This window comes from Ornithorhynchus anatinus, chromosome 18 (assembly GCF_004115215.2).
Source record: "Ornithorhynchus anatinus isolate Pmale09 chromosome 18, mOrnAna1.pri.v4, whole genome shotgun sequence".
NCBI classification, from domain to species: Eukaryota; Metazoa; Chordata; class Mammalia; order Monotremata; family Ornithorhynchidae; genus Ornithorhynchus; species Ornithorhynchus anatinus.
Window position 1 is genome coordinate 7,560,569 of NC_041745.1, and position 21,896 is coordinate 7,582,464.

A 21,896-nucleotide genomic window follows, 5' to 3' on the forward strand; every position below is an offset into this window, starting at 1 on the left:
TAGACAAGTGGTAGAGCTGGGATTAGAACCCAGGTCCTTCTGATTCGCAGGCCTGTGCTCTATCCACTAGGCCAAGCTGCTTCTTGTAATAAGAAAGGATAGGTGAATTTATTTTAACAAATGATTCAACTAGCATAGGATTTGCCATAACTTGAATTGAATCCAACATTAACTTTTAGACATTTTAAAAGATTAAAGTGGCTGCATATTCAGAAAAAATTAACTCCACACCATATTGCAGACTTTCCCTCAAAGAGGCTAATTTTTTTCAATGATCTAAACTTCCCATCATGCTCTCTTAGGCAGAGGCATATTACATTAATTTTAACATGAGTTTCTGGGACTCTTGAAAATTACAAAACATTTACTTCTTTGGGGGACTTTTCTACTTCACTTAATGATCTCCTCTCACACCTCCCAACCCACTAATACCAACTGAAATCTGCCAAGACACCACAAGAGGAGACCTAGCATGTATCTAGTGAATTGAGGCAGTCTAAGCACCATAAAGAAAAATTTTCACTTCAAGTTAAACTGTTTCTTCAAATCTCATGATAACTAGCCATTTCTAAGTTCATTCAATCTTATTAATTGAGCACTTACTGTGTGTAGAGCACTGTACTGTTTGGGAGAGTACAATACAACAGTAACAGACATATTTCCTGCCCACACTTGAGTTTATAGTGTGTGTGTACACACACACACACACACACACATACACACACACTTTCAATGGCCCAATCCACACCAGCTGAGAGTCTGGAGCAGCAAAGCAGAAAACACTCTAAATGGCTATTTTAAAGGTGAAAATTTTCAAGGGCCATAAAAATGAAATTTTTGCCATCTTGCCAAAGAAGTGTACGAAAAATACCTTAGACTAGGTAGGGAAGTAGAAAGAATAGAAAATATCCATTTTCAAAACCAGGTTGTCATTTTTGGTCAGCATCAAAAGTTAATATCCTTAAACTGCAGACATTGCTGTCCTATAAAAAAAAAAGTTGGTGTAAAACAAGAAGATGGTTAATTCTACAATGTGCAGATTACTTATAAAAAAAATCTTTATTTTGAACAATTTTTCTCCATTTGGTTTTACAGTCTTTAACATACATCATATAATATTCATGGACAAGCAACATTTTACAGAAATAATTGGATTTGAACCTAATACAAATAAAAATGCAACTTGGGATGATTAATTTCTAATTAAAAAGAAAATACACTTGGAGTTAAAGTGAAGATAATACTTCATCAGTAAACTCCATGAGTTCCTTAAGTATTTTTAATTCAGCTGCTAGTCACTGGTTTTAATAATACACCAAAACAGTAGTAGCAACGAAGTGTGGGTGTTATCTTTGGAACAAAATTTTCCCTCTCCACAATCCAGTTCATTCTTCAGAACAAAGAGAAACAAAAAGAGCAAGTGGGGTTATTCCCTTTTACCTGGTAAACTTAACCTTTAATTCTTTCAGTTGACAGTTGGTGGTCTTCAAACATTGTGGGTGATCCAAAAGGGAATTCACTTTTTAGGGTTTAATGTAAAGTTAAGAAATACACAGAAAAAAACTCACCACTTCCTTCTAAACAGGGACTCAGCCTAACTGGCTAACAGACTTTTCTTGGTGGGGGGACAATTCTCTGATACAGGAAATATGGTATCCACTTAATTTTTGATTTGGGAAACAACAATTAAAACCAAACTTCCTGGGTGACTACTAATTTATATATAAATCTCACACATCCACACACACATTCACACATGTCCACACATCCAACCTCCCCCCTCCCCAACCCGTTCCCCCTCAAGGAAAAAAAAATCACCTGCACTGTACATATCGCAGCATAATTGCAGAAAAAAACATATGGACACATCTAACTGAACTAGATATGGGGGTAAATGTGTCACTTGACAGATTTCACTCTTACTACCAAAAGGTTATTTCAGTGCTTTAAGAAAGATGTGTCGTTTTAATTTGAGTCATTTCCACAATATGAAAGTCGTAACTCCTGACACTATTTTTTCCAAAGGTAACTGGCAGTCTAATTGACTATACAGTGAAATGACTGTAGAATGAGGAAGGCCAGACCTCCTTGATATTTGAGCTATGTCAAGATAACATATCTGTCAAGATCGGTTCCACTTACAGCTGTGGTGATTTAGTTTTTTAAGTCTCGCAAAAGCACACCTTTTCTCGGCCTGGTGGCTTCTTGCTTTTGGAGAGAGTACATTTTTTAATCACAGCTGCAAAGAAGATCATTTTTACAATATAAACCAATGACCATATTTGCTTCTAAATGAAGGTCAGATGTAGCATACATACCTGCCTCTCCAAATACCCCACGAGGGAAAAATCACTCTTTGCTATACCTTTTTAGACACAGATCTAGAGAAAAGAGCAGCTAGCGAAGTTTTAGTGCAAAGCTTCCATAGTCATACAGTAGTATTAAGTCTTCTGTAAGTTTTGGCACAATGGTTGAATGGCCTGTTATGAGTCACTGGCATCATACAATACTGCACGGAAGAGTTCTGCCTTCTAAGCCATGCTATGACCCTTAGTTACTGTCTTACAAATTACACCTTATAACGAGCATATTCTAGCCTAGTAAAACCCTGGTAGAAATAAGAGTAGAGATTTAAGACTTTACACTTTATGCCGAAAAAGGTAGGGTTGATTATAAATGCCACGGATTACAGTGCAGAGATTTTTTGGTGACAAATAAAACATTTATACCTAAGCACTTCTACAGGGTAAATAAATGGACTTTGCACAGCCTCTCCAAGTTTGCCTAAGCTAACCTAAATACGCTAATAGCAGAGCAGAAAGGAGACTTCAAAACACTTTGAACTGGCATGACTAGCTCAGATTTGTTCAAGGGATTTTTCTCCCTCTTCAATTGCCTTTAACCTTCTCTATAAGTGACAGAGGTTTTGGATGCTATAAATCAAGTTCAGAAATAAGGTTTCCTTTATACCCGGGAGGTAAAAATGGGTACATGGGCAAAAGAATCAATCACCTTCACCTCCACCTTCCATCGCCAATTCTTGGATTTGTCAAGGTAAAGAAATGACAATTAGAAAAGACTTCCCACAAGAAACAAGTTACACCAAGAATACTGTATCACTACAAATTTTTATTCAGAAGCCCATCTTTTTTTGTTTTTTAAAAAAAATTCCCATTATGAACTTGTTTGGTCAATCAACTACAACACTTCTAGCAGACATACAGTAAAAATGGCATGGCTCAGAATCGACCAGATCTTTCCCGATCTCTCGACCGCCTCCTATCCCGTTCCCTTCCTCCTCCTCCTCCTCCTCCTCCACCACCGCCGCCGCCTCCTCCACCGCCTCCGCCCCCGCGGCCACGATCTCTGGATCGAGACCGACGCTCGCGAGACCGCGACCGGGATCGATGCCTGTGGAAAAAAAAAAAAATGAAAGATGAAATTCAGTTTATCCAACTGGACCGCAGAAACAAACCTCTGAATTCTGGGTCAAATATAAACCGCCTCCACTCCCTCAGCACGGCCACCTCGACATAGCAATTAATGGGGGCTAGTTTAGGGACAGATAAAACACAGAAACCACTACCGGTGAAGATCAGTACCATTTCCTACTCCTTCCCAACAATGCTGCTTTAGGGTTATTAGAGGGAACTTTCATTTCTTAGGAGCCTGCTTTCCTAATTCTAGAAAGGGACTCAAGGAAAAGATGTGGTGAAATGCCTGCCTGGGCTTTCTGCAAGAAGGGCACTAGGCAATTAATTCATTTTAAAAACATCAATATGGGATGCAGAGGGTTCTTGTGGCAGTTGCTGGCACCCTGGGATCAGACTGGCCTGGCAGAAGCATGCCCTGTATGCCAGGGGAGAGAACCAAGGAAGTGTCTCCCCTTCTACGTTAGGCTGCCCAAAACACACCCCCTCGCTCCTTCCCTCCTGTCTTGGAGACGAGGCATGAGAACAAGGCCAAGAATTCTGCTGAGGGAGCTGGGAAGGGAAAAAAAAGGGAAGAGGTATCACAGATCAGGATAGGGACAGAAAGAGGAATGAAAAAGGTAATAAATGTGGGAGGGGTTTTGTTAAGATGCTCCTGTGGGAATCTCATCTGCAAAGTAGGACTATACCTCCTTTCAGTGTTTTTTCTCCCCTCTAAGTGGCAAATTCTGTGAGAATAAGTGTGGCGTTTTTAAGTGCCTATGTGCTAAGCCCTCTACTTATTGCTGGTGTAGATACAATACGCTCAGACCAGACACAGTCCGTTTCACAGCCTAAGTAAGAGGGGGAGCAGGTGTTGACCCCCTCATTTTACAGGTGAGGAAACAAGCACAGGAGTCAAGTAACTTGTCTGAGGTCACACAGAAGGCAAGTGGCAGAGCTGAAATTAGAACCTTGGTCCCCCGAGCCCCAGCCCTGTCTTTTTTCCCCAAGGGCAGGCTGCTCCTCTAAGGGCAGTGATGGTCCAATCAACTTTTCTTGGTGTATTCAAGCATGAAGGACATAGTGCTCAATAAACAATATTCAGAATTAAAACCATTACAAAAAGAGGAAAGATGAGGAGAAAAACACCATTCTCTCATTTCGGCAATGAGCTGGTATTAAGAACTAGTTTCCACATATTAAATAAATGTGCACACCAGGCCCGATGTATCTCATAGTTGGAGAGCATTAATAATAAAACAAAAGTTGCCAACGTCGGCAGCAGCTCGGGAGAGCCACAGCTACTTAGGTATCTCAGACCTCTCAGTATTGTTTTACGTGGTTCCAGAATTAGTACATCTGGCCTTTCTGTGGCCTGAGGAGCCACATTCAAATCATTTTCAGAGTGGACCATGAACACCCAGTCTTGCTTTCAGTGAGGAATTTTATTCTCCTTTATCGAGTGCTGTGTGCAGAGCACTGTACTAAGCGCTGGGAAAGTACAATTTGGCAACAGATAGAGGCAATTACTATCCAAAGGGCTCACAGTTTAGAAGACTTGATAACTTGACAACTAAGATTTAAGGAGACAGCGAGGCTTGGTGGAAAGAGCCAAGAGAGTCACTTCACCCCCCGTGCATGTTAGTCCACCTGCAAAATGGGGCTGAGATGGCCACTCTACTGACCACTCAGACTGTGAGCCCTATTTGCATCCCAAACTGTGCCTCTTGATCTACTCCAACTTTCATTCCAGTAAATGCTTAAAACCAAAATAGAAACCATAGTGACAAATGCTTAACTTCCAAATCGTCCTCTCTGGTCTAAACATGGCATCCATCTAAACACGGTACCTGGCAAAACACTCACTTTTTACGACGACGCCCATACAACTCCCTCCGTAGTTCTCTGGAGATGGGCTTCAAATGCATAAAGTTACAGAATCCTCCTCGTGTACATTCTCTGTGAATTACAGGTAGACCATTTCACCATGCAGGGCTCCACGGAGCACATACAAAAATACCGTCCCCTCCCAACTCCCTTTGAGAGATCGCTGAACCCAACTGCTAGAAAATCCATGCAGGTCTAGAAAGTGACCATTAAGTTGTAACTAGCAGCTATGTTCCAGATGGAAGTTCCAACCCTCCGAACCAAAAAAAAAAACTTTTCATTACCCCATTTCATATTGACGGCAACAGGCTTCTCTGAAATCAGTCACGGGGGAAAGCTCAGCATGAATCGGCTGTCCGTTAAACCAACGATTATTTAAGTCAATCACGGCCTTTTCTGCATCTTCTTCACGGCGGAACTGCAAAAAAAATTTTTTTAAAAGAAATTTAGGAGCACTACTTAGATAAAAGAGACTAAACCGGGCAACACTTTCCAAATACATAATTACTAAAACAAATATCAACAACATGCAACATACTTCAAGGCATTGGGGAATAAGCCCCCATACCTCCCTCTTGCACTTTGGTGATAAGACATGGACACAGTGCAGCGGTGTGAGGGGAAATGAAGGGAATAGAAAGAAAGGTGGAAAAGGAAGAAATGGACAGCTGCTCTACTCTCCATTTTTGGAAAGCTCAACATCCACTCCCCTCACCCCCCAAAAAGAGCTTTTCCTAGGTCGAGAGAATATACTTTTGAACCTAATTCCAGTTTTCATCTTTCATCCAGGCCAAAAAGCACAGAGAACAGTAGCAGGAAAGTCAAACCAAAGACAAACACCTCCAGAATTCTGCATGTGAAGTTAACGCACAACCTCTGCTGAACTGTTCTATTATTTTGGTGAGGAATTCAAATTAAATAGCTGTTAAAAAATGCCAGATGAACAGGATCTGTATTTTAGCTTGAGTAGGCATTATGCCTAAATCCAGATTTTGAACCATAATCTTCAAAAATCCCATCAGAATTTATTTTCAACAAGAAATACTGATGAGTCAGAGAAGGAACTTGTACAACTGAAAAGTCAGTCAATCAATGGTATTTATGTGTGTCCACTGTGTGCAGAACACTGTACTAAAAGTCTGGGAGAACACAATACAATAGAGGAGATAGTCATGATCCCTGCCCACAAGGAGCTTCCAGTTCTGAGGGGAACACAGACATTAAAATAAATTAGATAGGGAACATGGGAGAAAATAAGAATATATACTTAAGTGGCAATGACTTTATCCATGTTATTAGGGGTAAAAACAGTAAAGAACAGTTTTCCTTAGGATAATGGAATAATTCAAAGGAAACTCAGGCTTTCCCAAATTATATATGTTAAAAAAAAAACTGCCCCCCAAATATACCAATCATTAGTCATATGACCAAATGGTTGAATATGGAACTTTACATTTTTTGAGACATTATCTTTTGCATCCTATTCAGTAAAGATCTTCATTATTGGAATCTAAATTTTTTGTGTTTGTGTACACTAGTGAGCAAGGATTCAGTTACTTTGTTATTCTGAACTTCTCGAGAGCCTAGTACAGTGGACCACACCAAATGGGCACTCAAAAAATGCTACTCTCTATTGCCATGCAGAAAACAAACAGTTGTTTAATTAGTCTCTTAATTTATCTATTCCAAAGTGCTCCCAATGGGAAGGGGGAGGAGTATGAAAGGTAAACTTCTGCAGGTGCTGCCAAACCAGAATGTTATGGAGAAGAGAGACAGTGCCCTAAATGAAGAATGGTTCAGTGGAGGACTCTGTTCATTTTTCAAGAAAATTCTCAGTATTTTCAGCTTAATCTGAGCATGCAATTCACTTGCAGCAAGGGCTCTCACTAGTTGGATCTGGATTAAATAACTGAAGTGCCATTAGTTAATAACATAACAATATTATTAACAAAATAAAATTTTTACTGCAGTGTATAAATAAATTAATTGCTTTCACCTGAGGGTAAATCTGTTTGAAAAATAAGCCTAGTTCCTCCAAACTGCCTACCTTTACATATACATTTCCAACTAGATGATCGCCAAGGTTATCACAGACATTCATTTCCTCAACTTCACCATACTTTTCTTCCATTTCTGTAAAAACCTCCTAGAAAAGGGGAAAGATGAAAACAGAAGTAAAAGATTATAAATTGTACACCCAAGAACACACAAAAATCCATTTTATTTTCTTGTGGGGGGTGGGGTCAAGAGGGAGAGAAGGAGAACATTATTTGGTATACAGAGGACAATGCTGAAAAATGGAATTCCAAATTTCGATTTGCCAAAATACTGCCCATCAATAGAAATAAAGTTGCTTAAAAATCAAGGGGAGTACACCAGTTTCTATTTTTCTATTACTCACCTCAAAAAATTCATCATAGTGTTCCTGCATTTCAACATCGCTCACAGCACCTGTAAACAACAAAAATCTTGCTGATTAGATTACACCAGTAAAATACTTTAAATTTAAACAGCAAAATACAACACACATTTAGTGAAAGAAAACAAGAAGAGGCAGTCTACTGGAGCACTGAAGATGCAGTATAGCATGTAACATTATTGTTTACTTTTAAAAAAAAAAAAAGGGGAGGAGGGATTTAAAGTCCTCCAAACGTCATCCTCAATAGATATTTTAAAAGTCAAATCAAGAGGAGTTTTAATCATCATCAAAAGGGCCACAATTTCAGAAAGTGTGAGGAAAGAGTTCAAACTGGCAAAACTTTAAGGGTTTTCTTTCTCTCCTGGAATGATTTGGAATGAACAGAAGCAAGGCATCAGGTTGAATTTTTCTTTTGTTAAATGGCAATATTGAAATACAAGAAAGTGACTGTAAAAATAGTTTACTGTTTTCCTAATTAAAAGTTTAAGAGCCCTTTTCTCAAAGAACACCATAAAATTCTGTGATGTGATTAAAACCAACACATCATATTCAACAGACTTTGATAGCTTAGTAAAGTGATAGCATGGCACTGTGTGCTTTCTGAATAAAAGATGCTAAAATTCTTGAGGAAGCACTCTCACTAAAAAAATGAACAAAAACCCCAACACACCTAACAAAAGGTGACAGCCCATATTCCGTTAGGTTTGTTTTTGTAACTCAAAAACCAAAATGTCTATCTCTTAAATGGATCCAGATCAAGTTGAACAAATTTAAATACTGTAATTCCTTCCCTCTCTTAAAAAACAAACCTGAACCCTTAAACTATGGTAAGACTTGAATGAACAGAACTCTAGACAAATGTTGGCTGGGCCAATAAATTTCCAGGGTGGTTGGATGGGAGGAGAGGAGACCAATGTCAAAGCTAGAATGGCCTATTTCACTCTCCCCAACCCTCACCTCAGTCCTCACCCTTGGTTCCCTGGGAACAAAGGTCACACCAAAGAACTCAAGAGGCAGCAGGCCCACTTGAGGTTTTCATGTTGTTTTTGTTTATTGTTATATTGGACTCTCCCAAATGCATAGTACAGTGCTCTGCACACAGTAAGCACTCAGTAAATGACTGAATGAATACATTTTGTCCTTTCCCTCTCATTTTCACAATTCCATCTGTTACTCTGAATCCAATACCCCAGAATCACACCACGTATCAGGATCCAGCTAGAAATGTTTCTCCTCTGCACCTGAAAGGTTATCAATCCTAAAATTAGGCCCAAATAGCCAGCTTCCTGAGAACTACAAACTCTCTCTTTACCTTAGTGTCATCATTAGGCTATTTGGTGGAACATGCCCCTGGATTCTAAATGCTTTCCCACCACCCCGGACTCTCAGTTAATAAGTATGCCTTTAAAAAAAAAAAAAAGGTGGTTCATTTTAAAGCCAAATGTCAACTACAGCATCAAGTCAGGTACAGTTTGTACTGTAGATTTCCTGGTAGCAGCATTATACAGCGATAGCTCCAAATAAAACCACTCTACTATCCCACTTCTCCCACACTGTTTTCTGGGAAAAATGGCATAAAGATCTCCACAGGGAGCCTGTCCACCAGAACGCTGAACAGTTCCATTTAGGGGTTGGCTAGGACAGATTCTCCTCCACTCTGCCCACTCTTGCAACTTCCATGGGTTCCTCACTACGGGTGAAGAGGCGGGGAATTAAGTATATTTAAACAGGCAAAACTATACTATACTGGGTGGCATGTGCACCTCACAGACACTTAAAGGGCGTGTGCCAGCTTTAAAATGCTAACCCTGCTGCAGAAAATTTGGGTGTGCTGGCTCTCAACTTTTTCCATTTGTTTAATCCCAAATATGGCCCACGCAGAACAGATTATGTTCTTCTTCTGCCAGGAGGGAAGGGAGGAAAAGAGAAGGCAGAAGCAACTAAAAATATGGCCACTGGCCAGCCGTCAGGGGGAAGGAGGGGGAGCACAGTAGCTAAAATGAGCAGGTTCTTGGTAATTTATTTTATTGTCAATGCGCTCTACATGGTTCCGTTCTTAACAGGGCTCAAACTTCTAAAAAAAAGTTAATAAAAACAGGCTTAAATAGGGGGTGGAGGGAAGGAAGAAACCTCTCAAGTGGAGCATAACTATCATGATTAAATTTTGTCAAGGAAATAACACACCATTCAAAAGAACCGTGACGGAGCAACTAATCCATCAGTCATCTTCTTTAGCGGGGAGTAAAACAGCAAAGCAACCAGAATGAAATGGCCATTCACCTTTCCTCAAATATGGACAGACATTTGGGTTCTAGCAAACTGGAAGACCTACAAAGAGAGCTATTTCACTCTAATATAGAAGAGCGGAGTCAAAAAGCCAAAAGTTTATTGGAAGAAGCTGCTTTCTAGTCAACAGGGGACCACTTTGTACCCTTCATTAACTCCAGCCTCAGTTGCAAAGCACTTAGGTTCATATCCATAATTTATCTTTATGTCTGTCTTCCCCTCTAGACTCTAGCTCCTTGTGGGCAGGCAATGTGTCTACCAACTCTGTTGTACTGTACTCTCTCACACCCTTAATCCAGTGCTCTGCACACAGCAAGCGCTCAATAAATACCACTGATGGACCAACGATGAATTTTATAAGTATTTAGAACTAATGAACATGGGTCATTTTCTATTTCTGACAGATGCCGCCTGTCAATCTCTTTGTGGGGCGAGGGTTCAAGGTGTCCTCTCTGTCCTCAAAATAGGCCTGCGATGCACAGAACCCACAGAAACCCTGAATGCACCTCAAATGACGTTTTCTAAATAGAGTTTTCTTCCAGATGAAGAGCCCGTCCATTTCCAAAGTACTTCGGGAAACCCAATTCTGAAGCCATGGGGCCACACACCTCAGGTTATTCATACTGGCATCTGGGCTGACACCCACGGAACTCAGGTCTGGACTGCTTGGGATGTGTAGGGTCAAATGGTCAGCCACCCAGCTACATTTGCCTCTTTATCTATCTGTGACGGGCCCTGCCAACTGCGACTCACGACGTCCGGGGAAGAGACAAGCTCAAGGCTTCGAGGTCTCGGAGCAACTCTGGCTAGGATCCAAAGGTCTGGTCTGATCTTAAGGCAAAGCTTTTGTAAGCAATCCAAAACATCTCACATGTCAAAAGGAGAGAGTACTCAGAAGTGAGGTCAACTTCCAACCACCCCTGCTCTTCAAAAAGAAGAGTAGAGTACACAGTATTTAATACACACGCCTTTTTTTTTTTTTTCCTCGAGATGGCGGCAGCTAGAGAAGGAAGCCACCCCTCAAGGAGGACAAATTTGATCACTTTTTTCACCTGGATAAGAACCCGAATATAAACCAGCCATTTCCTGGGGTGAAATAAGAACAAAAGTCCAACACATTTAATGAAATGTGGTCCTTTATCACTAAAATGGTAGACCAAATTAAGTTGACACTGAGCTCTGACAATCAAGCCCAGGGAACCAGTGAAGGAACTTGTATGAACTTACAGCGCAAACCGTCAGCAGACTGGGAAGAGTTTTGAGGGTTACGGTAAATGTTCAAGAGGGCAATGGTCTGAAATACAAAACGCAACAACTTTATATTATGGAAAATAAAGTTAACACTTAACCGGTGTCCTCTGGTGATCACTGTAGTGGAGCCTCAGTGCTGAAAAAGAGGAAGTTATTTTCTCCAGAAATGGTGCTTTCACTTAACTGATGACCTTCCTGAACCAACCTAACACTTCAAAGCAGCAGAGATCTCATGATACGCTAATACTGCAATGTAGTTTGGTGAAAGTTTTTTTTCCTAGGGATATAATTTGTATTATTACGAAGGTAGAGAATATGTTATTCTACTCCTCCCAAATAGTTTTTAACCATAGATTTTTGTCCAATTAGCCTGTATATCCAAAGTACAGGTGCTTAAGATGACGGCATTAATACAATAATCACGTATCATGAAATCTCTTTCCTAAAAAAAAAAGAGGGGGAGGAGGGTGAAATAAGATTCACACATATCGGGTAACTTACCTCACTGAATCCTAAATATGCCTATGATTTTATATTTAAAGGAAGAAATTGATAAATGTAAAGCTCAATGACTAACTAGGATGTAAAGTAAGCTCCTTGCCAGGGCCACCCCTCGTTCAGCAAAATGTCAAATCAGAGGCCCAATGAAGTTGGGCAAGTGACGTTTTGGCGCCATGAACATGTCCATTTATCAAGTTCTTGCCCTGTGCGCAGGGAGTTCCATCACCTTGTCCTGTTTGCAACAGCTTTATGTCAGCAGCTCAGAAGCCAACGTTATTTGTCTCAGAATTAGGAGTGGGCTCTTTAACACCATTCTTTAAAAAAATTTCTCCAACTGTGGGACTTACAGTGTGAGCCGTCAGCCGTCTGTGCACTGTTTTGGGGATTACGATAGATGTTTTGAATCAAGATGGTCTGCGGGGAAAAAAAAATAAAAAGGGGAATTCTACTGGCTGCTGTGCATATATTAGACAATTGCAAAGAGACAAATTGTTTGCAAATGGCTAAAACATTTTTCATGTCAGACTTTTTTAAGTATAGAAGAATACACCAAAACCATCATATTATGAAAACAGAGTTTGATTGCTGACTTGAAGGAAGTTAGCAATAACGGGGAAGGACCCTTAATCTAATCAGTGATGCTCTACTTTAAAAATTGGAAGCTGAACACAGGAGGATTATGAGAAGTCAACTAACATTTCCTTTAAAGCTACTAATCTGCCTCTTTACTGTAAACATTTTTTAGAAGAGTTGCATTTATAGAAGGTGCATCTCATGAGAAGTTGGTGAATTTTTTAATTTCCTTGTCTCTTAAAAGTTTGGCACGCCAAGGAGATTTTACAAACATCAGCTGGGGACTTCATATTATTTTCTCTGTTTGCATAATACCACAGTTTAAAATGTTTGCATGTTTTCCGATCCTTCGCTTAAGGACAATATCCTTTTAGCCCTTCTGCTTTTAACTGGATCAGGCAGGCTTGAAACCTTACATTTGTACCGTTCTTCTTAAAATCAAGTTGTCTGAAAAAACAAACCATGTGTAAGTTAGTAAACTAATATATTACAAGAAATTTCAATGTCCATTTCACTGTAAGCGGTTCAAAAAAATTGCAATGGATTATATACAAAGAATTCAAAATGAATTACTATATTAACTGGCACTGACACTTCACTACCAAGGTTTTAAGTTTTTAAAGGACAATTTCATGACAGGGGTAAAGCAAATTCTGGGGCAATTTTAGAAAACCAGCCGGTTCCATTTCTAGCCCCTTGAACAGACAGGAAAAAAGATGATTTTTTTTTTTAAAGACTGGACCAATATTAATATCAATCCAGCCCAACTCTGTCCAACCCTCTGGAGTCCCACTCTCTTCTGGTCTCCATAAGTAGGAAGTGGAAGGGAAGAACTGACATCCCATCTGGGCAAGTTCCCTCAAATCAGGCACTATCATGTCCCACTCCCTCTGAGCTAGAAGTGACCAACTAAAATGAGACCAGAGAAATCCCCAACTATCATTCATGGTATCAGTCTATTCTAACTTTATGCAAGCCAGGCTAAAAACGTTCACTTGGTCATGAACAAGCTTTACTCCTTAGAGGAGGAAGGCCTCAGTACTTATTGTTGCTAGGATTCGCTTAAGACTGGGGGGTTGGGGGAGAGGGGGTGATGGCAGCAAATTAAGATGAGATGTGTCATATGCCAATATGAATGCCAGGGAAAAAACTTAAAAGCTTCATGTACATTTCAATTATCATCACGTTAACAATTCAGGGGGATTCACACTTGTACATGCCAAAGAAAGATGCTTCCGAAAGAAAGCCAAGTGTGTACTACCACCTAGATTCTCAGAAAGGAGAAAGCGTGACCCTCAAAAATCACTACTAGCACATTCTGACAGTCTCATATCAAGGACCAGTTCACTGCAGAGGCACCCTGCAGGATTAGAAATATGGTAAATCATTGTCACTGCTCTAGTGCCAAGAGCTAAACTTTTTTGGGGGGGGTTGGGAGGGGCGGCGCAGGGGCTGTCCAGGTCCACTCTCTCCCTACAAAACATAGGTACAAAACTCCTCAAACTCCTCCAGAATGGTCTGGGGATGGTCAGGGACACAATAGCCTAAAATGGGGTCAGATGGCGGTCTGTCTCCAAAGGAGCTCAAATTTAGCCCCTATCCTGGAGGCTGAGGGCCACCCTTCAGGTCCCAGAGATGGACTCAAGTTCAGGCCACTGTAAAACAGGGTACATGACCCTGGTTAGAAGAAGCTATATGCTACCAATATGCCTTCCAGGGGCAGGTGGGGAAAAAAAATGAAATAAAAAGGCCATCTCCCTCCCCTTTCTGGATTTAAGTGTAGAAATGGGCAAACAGCTTCCTCCTCTCATCTTGTCATCTGTCTGATTTTCTAGAGCACTAGTGGTCACACTGTGAGCTGTGAGCCCAGTGCTACGAAGAGAGCAGTCTATTAGTTGCACTAGGATATGGCCCAAAAACCCTTCCAGGCTGGGGAATTAAGCACCTCAGACCTCTCCTCTGGCATGCTACAGCCCCTGTTGCTACTATCTTAAGTCATGGCCTTAGTGGCTGTGTTGCTGTTATGTTGCCTGGGCCATGGCTTAAAATAACAGCCTTACGGATTGGTCTCATTTCTTTTAGCCACAGCCTGAAGTGGCTAATTCACTGGCTTCCCCAGAGGTAGGAACACCTTCGACTTCTAGGACAGAAGGTGTGGACAGAGTTGTGGGAGTTGTGACATGTCGCCCCTAATTCCTTGATTTTGAAATGAGCATTGGTTTGTGGCCTGTTTTCAGGGCTGTCTTTTCCACACACGAAACAGGCCACTGAGCTAGATGTTTGCAGCTAGAAAGCATTTAAGTTTTTAGAGGGGGGCTTATCATTAGTATTTGGAGGCTATTTACTGATCTGCTTCAGTTGTTATTTTGCCCAAGGTTTATTGGGAATGTCAACCAAGGCAACCCTGCTACAAAAACGAGAGCAGGCAGCTCCCAAATCCCCCCCACAGGATGAACGGAACACAGAGGCAGTGTCTGCTAACCCCGACCTGGGGATGTAGATCAAATGCCCCCAAAATCCCACTGTGAGAGCTGGCCCGCTCCCCTACAAGTAGGTTCTGTCTGGGCCCAACCTCAGCTACACCTAAACAGAAGCACATTTTGCAAACTACCACTAGGTGAAAATGAGTGGCATTTACCCCATCTCCACCAAAAGGGGAAGGGGGGAGAGGGAGAACGGACAGAAGCACATGCAAATACAGGAGGAAGGGGAGGTGCAAAGGGTGAGAAAGGTGAGAATTAACTGCCTAAATATTTGGGGAACCACATGAGGCTTTGAGACCATATGGAAAAGTAAAAAAAAAAAAAAACAAAAAAAATCAAATAAAGCAAAAACACAAACCTGGCTAAAGGTTGGTTTGTTGTGCAACCGAGAGCATCTGTCTCCATGACGACACGCTCCAATTTTGAAGTAAAATGAACAGTTGACCCTGTAAGAGAAAACAAGAGGTGATCATTTTTCCTAATACACAGCACAAATGAACATAATTATGAAGTCCATCCTCCATCATCTTGACACAAGAGTCACGCTGTAGAAGATGAACCTCAAGTAAAGGAAATTACAGTATGTGCACCTTTGCCAAAGCTGCACATATACAGAACTGCTTCTTCCAACCTAGTGTATCTATCTGGATGACGCTCAGTTGTGACGTTGGAAGAATGTTCTAGTTCTCTCACAGTACCCTGCCCAAACACACACCATAGAAAATCCAGTAAGGCTCCATGCCAATGGTAGCCTGAAATATGCCTGTGCCCAGTTTCTTACTTTCTAAGCCCCAGACACCTTCTTACATTTTCCTCTAAAATCCAGTTGTCCAACTCTACTCTTTTACTCCAGTTTCGGTAGGAGATGAAACATGAACCAAATTTGGTTTGTAAGGCATAGCTGCAAACTAATTCTGTTCCCATTGTTTTTTTCACCAATGTATCCACCTCCTTCCTAAAGTATAGAGTTCAAACGGTGTGAATTTCACAAATTAAACCACTGAAATTGGGCGTCCTTAGAGAACTGAGCAACCTGTCTACTCGTCTGTAATTGTAATACAGGTATTCCCTCCAAGGTGACATCTGGCCAGAGCACGAGCTGAGGGTCATCCTATATCAGGCTCTGACAGACACCTTGCCTGCCCCTGAACAATTCTTTCCTACACCAGGGGCTCTTCATTTCCTAATCAAACCATTTCCAATAAACCCCTGGGGGAAACCTCCCACCTCTTGTAGATTGTGAGCCCCACCCTGAGGTACAGGGACCCTGCAATATCTAACTGCAGAGCTTAATACTAATCCCAAAACCCTGAGAGATCTAATTCTCCAGGTCAATGTCAGATGTAGATGGACACAACCTAAAATTACAAGTTTGAATTCTTCCCCCCATCCTTTGTAGGAAAATGTCCTTCAGATGCTCAATATCAATGATAATAAAACATTTAATTCTGTTAATGAAAATAAAGCAAATGAGAATGCAAGACTACTACAAAAAGTTAAACTTTATATTCCCAAGTCATGACCATTCTTAGAGCCCCAGGACATGAGAGGGCACAACAAATAGATAGGGGTTGGGGAAGGAAGCAGAATTTTACATTTTTCTTATTTTGTAACCAGTTCTACAGATCACAGTGTACTCACCCCAATGACCACATATAAAAAAAAACCCTCAAAATTTAACTTCGCAAATTGTAGGGTATGTAACCATTAATAGAAAGGAAGTTAAACACACTTTGCTTCATGGGTGCATGGGCTCTGGTTTAAACCGTATTATTTGCCCTCGACGTACAAGGAAGGTTTTAATGTTACAAGGACAAACCACAGAGCTCTACACATAATGGAAATGCAATTCTGAAATATTAAAATCCATATTTTTAGTACCCCTGTTTGCCTGTCAAATTAGAGCTCTGAAAAGTAGCTAACAGCATTCTTGCCCATCGAAACCTGGAACCTAAGAGCAGTCAATAAATAACTGCATCAAACAAGAGAAGTATGACATAGCAGAGGCACCCCAACACTTACGGAGAAGGATGGATTTCCAAACAGTTTCCTTACTTTCTAGTGCTGTCTATACTAGAAAGGTGAAATACCTAAAAGGGGAAGGAAATCTCTGCCTGAATCTTATTCATCGGCACATCACACAATACAAGGTTAAGTAACAGTTTCAGCACTGGGCAGAGCAAATTGGGTAAAAAAAAACTGAAGGAGGAAATTTGCTCCCAAAAGGAGAGATTCAATTAGTCGGGACATTTTCTGCTACCCCATGGAAATTCAAAAATTGCATACAAAATTTCTATTGATTGAAAAATAACCTTTATCTATTTCTCCCTTCTGCATTCCCAATCAGATAGTGACTTTAAGAAACATTATCACACCACATGCACAACACATCATTCTAAGAATGCTAAATTCTTCTAGGTACTGGGTCAACTAGTTGTATTTACTGAACAACTACTGTGCGCAGTGCACTGCACTATATGTGTGGTAAGCACTTCCTAACAACTCAAATCCCTTTTTCGGTCAATCAGTGGCATTAAAGTACTTGCTGTGTGCAGGGCACTGAACTAAGCATTTCATGGAGTACAATACAATAGAGCCGGTAGGCACTATCCCTGCCCTCAAGGAACTTACATTCTAGAGAGAACATTAATTAACAAATGCTTGGTGGTGGTGGTGGTGTGTTTGTGGGGGTGGGATTTGGGTTTCAGCTCCAATTGTAAAGGTGCAGAAGGGAAGGCATGGGAGAGAAAGGAAGGCTTCGTCAGGGAATTACCATACTAATACCATACAATTACCAAAAGATGACCAGAAAATAGTTTTGAGGGAGATGAGGGAGGAACTTTTGCTTTTAATTATGCTTTTTTATGTTTAATAGTGTCTACTTTGGAAGCTAGCACTACACGTCTCACCACATAGTGAGAAAATCCTGCCAGACTCCAACGACCTGAGCTGAGGTGTTCACATTCAAAGCCTTCATTACAAAGCAAAATCAAGATAAATAATTATCCACAGCAGGAGTATGGACTTGAGGAAGGCGTGGCATGATTGGTATGAAGGAAAACTGAGACAGGTTTATATGTGGATCTAAGAGTAAAAAACAAGGACATATAAAGATACACGTCCCGTCTGCTAACCTGTATGAATTAACCACGGAGAAGCATGGAAGGGGGTTAGATGCCCAAACAGGTATTTTGCTAAGAAGAGGTAACACTATCCTAATATCTAGGCAGCCCCTTCAGCAAAAAAACAATACATCCACCTAAGCCCACTTGTCAAAACTCTAAAACCTGCATGCATTCCCTTCCCCATTAAGGGGGCGGCCAACCTTTTAGACAACTCTACAGGCCTTTTTTAGATCAGGCACAAACTATCACATCCATGGGCTTTAAAGTGGTTATTTCTGAGGGCGGCCTCCGTGTGCAGGGTGAGGGCCCGGGGTGTCACACATCGGCCCTTTCGGTGGCCGCCACATCAGCGGGTTTCACTTCCGTGGGCAGCGGAAGGCCGGCAATGCCCGCCTTCGGGCCACTGTTTGAATCCAAACCTTTTAACTGGTTTGGAAGCTTCGGAGGGTCTGTTTCATAAGGGGACTCATGCAAATCTCTGGAAATGTAATTCATATATAATGTCCTCCGAGCCCCACAAGCTCCTCGTCGCCTCATTTCCCTCAAATGCCACCGTGGTGGCTGACCAAAACCTGAGTTATAGGTTGAGGACTAGCCACTCATGACAAACGCCGGGGGGTAGGCTGGCAAAAAGGCCAAACTATATGCATCGTGCCTGGGCAAGAATGGGGCACCCTTCCTTGTCTGGGTCACCCCTTCATCTGGCCAACACAACCGGTTTGGGGAAGTGTCCAACCCGGCTCTCCATGGGGCATATTTGCAGCCGAGTCGAAAGCCCTGGAACTCGGGTAGGGCAATTCATTCAATCGTATTTAAGGAGTGCTTACTGTGTGCAGAGCACTGTCCCCAGCGCTTGGAAAGTACAAAAAAGCCATAAAGAGACAATCCCTGCCCACATCGGGTTTATAGTCTGCAGGCAGGGAGAGAGATATGGAAACTAGTAAACAGGCATCAATATAAGTAAATAGAATTATAGATGTTTATATATATCTTTTATACATATATATATATAAGTGGTGTGGGGCGGGGGGGGGTGGGGAGTACTGGGAGCAAGGCGGGGTATGGGGGAGAGGGAGTTGAGGAAAAGTGGGGTTAATCTGGGAAGGCCTCTTGGAGGAGGTGCGCCTTCAGTAGGGCTTAGAAAGGGGGATGGGTGGAAGAATGAGTTTGAGGAGTGGAATTGAGATTTCCCACCTCGTTGCAGGCAAGGACTGTTTCTCTGTTGCACGTTCCCAAGCGCTCAGTACAGTGCTCTGCACGCGGTAAGCGGAGTCAGAGGTCGTGGGTTCTAACCCCGCCTCCGCCCCTTATCACCCGTGAGCCACTTTAACTTCTCCGTGCCTCAGTTTCCTCATCTGGAAAACGGGGGTGACGACTGTGAGCCCCACGGGGGACCACCTCATTACCTCCCCCGCGCTCAGCACAGTGCTTGGCGCATAGTAAGGGCTTGAGAAATGCCAATTATTATTGTGGAACACGCCCGAATGATTTGTCCATTCCAAACGCTTAGTACAGTGCTCTGCACATAGTAAGCGCTCCATAAATGCGAATGAGTGAATGCAAGGTGGGTCAGAGGGGCGAAATCCGCCTCCTCCGGGCGGGCCCGGGAGCCTTGGCCTCGCCTCCCTCCTCAGTCCCCGCGGGGCCTCGGGCCTCGTGTGCAGAATCCCGCCATGCGGGACGTTTGAACTGAGCCAAGTCCGCCCTTCGTCGGTCTCGCGCACGGGGCGGCCCTTCCTCCTCCTCCTCCTCACGCTCCATTCATGGTCCCGAAGCGACGGCGGCACGAGGAGCGGGCGGCGCGTGCCGCCCGGGGCGCGCGAGCACGGGGACGCGCGTGCGCAGGGAGGGGGGGCGCGCGCGCGAGGCCGGGAAAGGCGCGAAGGCCCTGAATGGGCCCCGGCCGCCCCTCGCCCACTCCTTGCCGCCGCCGCCATCGCCGCGGGCCCGGGCCTCCCGCCGCCGCCCCCCTCCCCCGTCCCCGTGACGACGGCGACTTACTTGTCTTTCTCTGTGCCGAAGATGGAGGCCAAATACTCCGCCATTTCCCACCCGCTGCCGCCGCCGCCGCCGCCGCCACCGCCGGACGCCCGCGGCTCGACGTCACAAGGCCGCGACGGCGCCCTAGCGGCGCGCTCGTGACGTCATCGGGCGCCCCGGCCAATGAGGGCGGGCGGCGGCGTGGCGAGGGCGGGCCTGAAGAGCGGCCGGGGCCCCGCCCCCCCGCTCGCCTCCCTTCATTCAAGCGGCGGCCAAGCGCCTCTGCGCCTGCGCGGGCCCCTCGCCCGCCTCCGCCCGCCCTTCCGGGGCCGCTTCCCCCACGGCTTTTGTACCGCCTTTTACCGTCTCCTCACTCCCATTTTTTTTTTCCTACTTGCTTTTCCTATTCCCTCGTTGGCCTCAGCATTTAATAATAATAATCATGGTATCTGTGAAGCGCCTACTATGTGCCGAGCACTGGGGTAGATCCAGGCTGATCAGGTTGTGCCACATGGGCCTCGCAGTCTTCAGTCACATGAGGAAACAGGCCTAGAGAATAAAATTTAAAAAAAGGATGGCATTTATTAAGCGCTTACTATGTGCCAAGCACTGTTCTAAGCGCTGGGGAGGATGCAAGGTGATCAGGTTGTCCCACGTGGGGCTCCCAGTCTTAATCCCCATTTTACAGAGGGGGTCACTGAGGCACAGAGATATTAAGTGACCTGCCCAAAGTCACACAGGTGACAAGTGGCGGAGCCGGGATTTGAACCCATGGCCATACTTACGGTATAATAAATACCATATTATTATTCCCTGCCCATAATGAGCTCATAGTCTAGTAATAGTAGCTGTGGTATTTGTTAAGCACTTACGTTGTGCCAGGCATTGTACCAAGCGCTGGGATGGGTACAAGCAAATCGGGTTGGACACAGTCCTTGTCCCAATTGAGGCTCACAGTCTCAATCCCCATTTTAGAGATGAGGTAACTGAGGCACAGAGAAGTGAAGTCACTCGCTTGCCCAAGGTCACACAGCCGAAAAGTGGCAGAGTCAGAATTGGAACCCATGACCTCCCAGGCCAATGCTCTATCCACTACGCCATGCTGCTTCTCAGTCTAGAGGGGGAGATATTAATATAAATAAATGAATTACAGCTATATACATATATATGCACCAAGCACTTTGCTAAACACTGGGGTAGACACAATATAATCGAATGAGATCTAGTCCCTGTCCACATGGGGCTTACAGCTTATGGGGGAGGGAGAGCAGGTATCTAATCCCCATTTAACAGATGAAGAAACTGAGGCCCAGAGAAGGTCCATCGTCTGGCCAAAGTCACACAGCATTTAAATGGCAGCAGCTGGCTTACCACCCAGTTCCCCTGGCACCCAATCCTGAGCTCTGCCATTAGGCTACAATGCTCTCCCACGCTTCGGGGTAGAGGGAATGGTGGAAGGGAGAAGTCAATAGTTCCTATTAACATCCCTGGGTGCCGGGCTCTGAATTTGAGGGAAGAACACATTAAATGTCATAGTAGAAATAGTAGCAACAGTAAAGCACATACTGGGGGGCAATACATTGTTCTAATCCCTAAGGAAAGGAGACAATCTCCCTGGGAGATGACCATAAAGTAATAATAACAATGATCATGGTATTTGGTAAGCGTTTACTATGTGCCAAGCACTGGGATAGATCCAAGGTAATTAGGTTGTCCTACATGGGGCGCACAGTCATAATCCCCATTTTACAGATGAGGTAATTGAGGCACAGAGAAGTGACTTGCCCAAAGTCACACAGCTGACAAGTGGCGGAGCCAGGATTAGAACCCACGACCTCTGACTCCCAAGCCCCGGCTCTTTCCACTAAGCCATGCTGCTATTTACAAACAGAGTAATTATAATAGTACCACCTAGATCATGGCTTCATCAGTATCATCAGTGTTTGCTCTTTCTCTATGCAGAACATTGCACTGGGGC

The 21,896-nt window shown here is 43.2% G+C and overlaps 1 protein-coding gene across 2 annotated transcripts; it reads right to left on the bottom strand.

Moving 5' to 3' along the window:
* Positions 1-3,109: 3,109 nt before the first annotated feature.
* Positions 3,110-20,048, bottom strand: U2AF1 (U2 small nuclear RNA auxiliary factor 1). Of its 2 annotated transcripts, none has more exons than XM_029046452.2 (8): positions 19,940-20,048; positions 15,172-15,259; positions 12,105-12,171; positions 7,702-7,751; positions 7,348-7,446; positions 5,585-5,718; positions 5,280-5,372; positions 3,110-3,411 (listed from the first exon to the last, which is right to left on the bottom strand). In XM_029046452.2, exons 1-8 carry the CDS (start codon positions 19,981-19,983, stop codon positions 3,240-3,242), a joined length of 747 nt encoding a protein of 248 aa, XP_028902285.1. In that variant the 5' UTR covers positions 19,984-20,048; the 3' UTR covers positions 3,110-3,239. The 2 variants fall into 2 exon arrangements, with proteins under 2 accessions (XP_028902285.1, XP_028902284.1); XM_029046451.2 differs by lacking the exon at positions 12,105-12,171 and adding an exon at positions 11,233-11,299 and having other exon boundaries at positions 19,940-20,047.
* Positions 20,049-21,896: the final 1,848 nt, after the last annotated feature.

Excerpts from the sequence above, each read along its gene's own strand:
- U2AF1 (XM_029046452.2), bottom strand. The coding sequence starts at position 19,983 with ATGGCGGAGTATTTGGCCTCCATCTTCGGCACAGAGAAAGACAA. Across the intron at positions 15,260-19,939 it reads TTCGGCACAGAGAAAGACAA|GGTCAACTGTTCATTTTACT; the intron begins GTAAGTCGCCGT and ends TTTCTCTTACAG. Across the intron at positions 7,752-12,104 it reads GACGGCTGACGGCTCACACT|GTGCTGTGAGCGATGTTGAA; the intron begins GTAAGTCCCACA and ends TGTTGTTTACAG.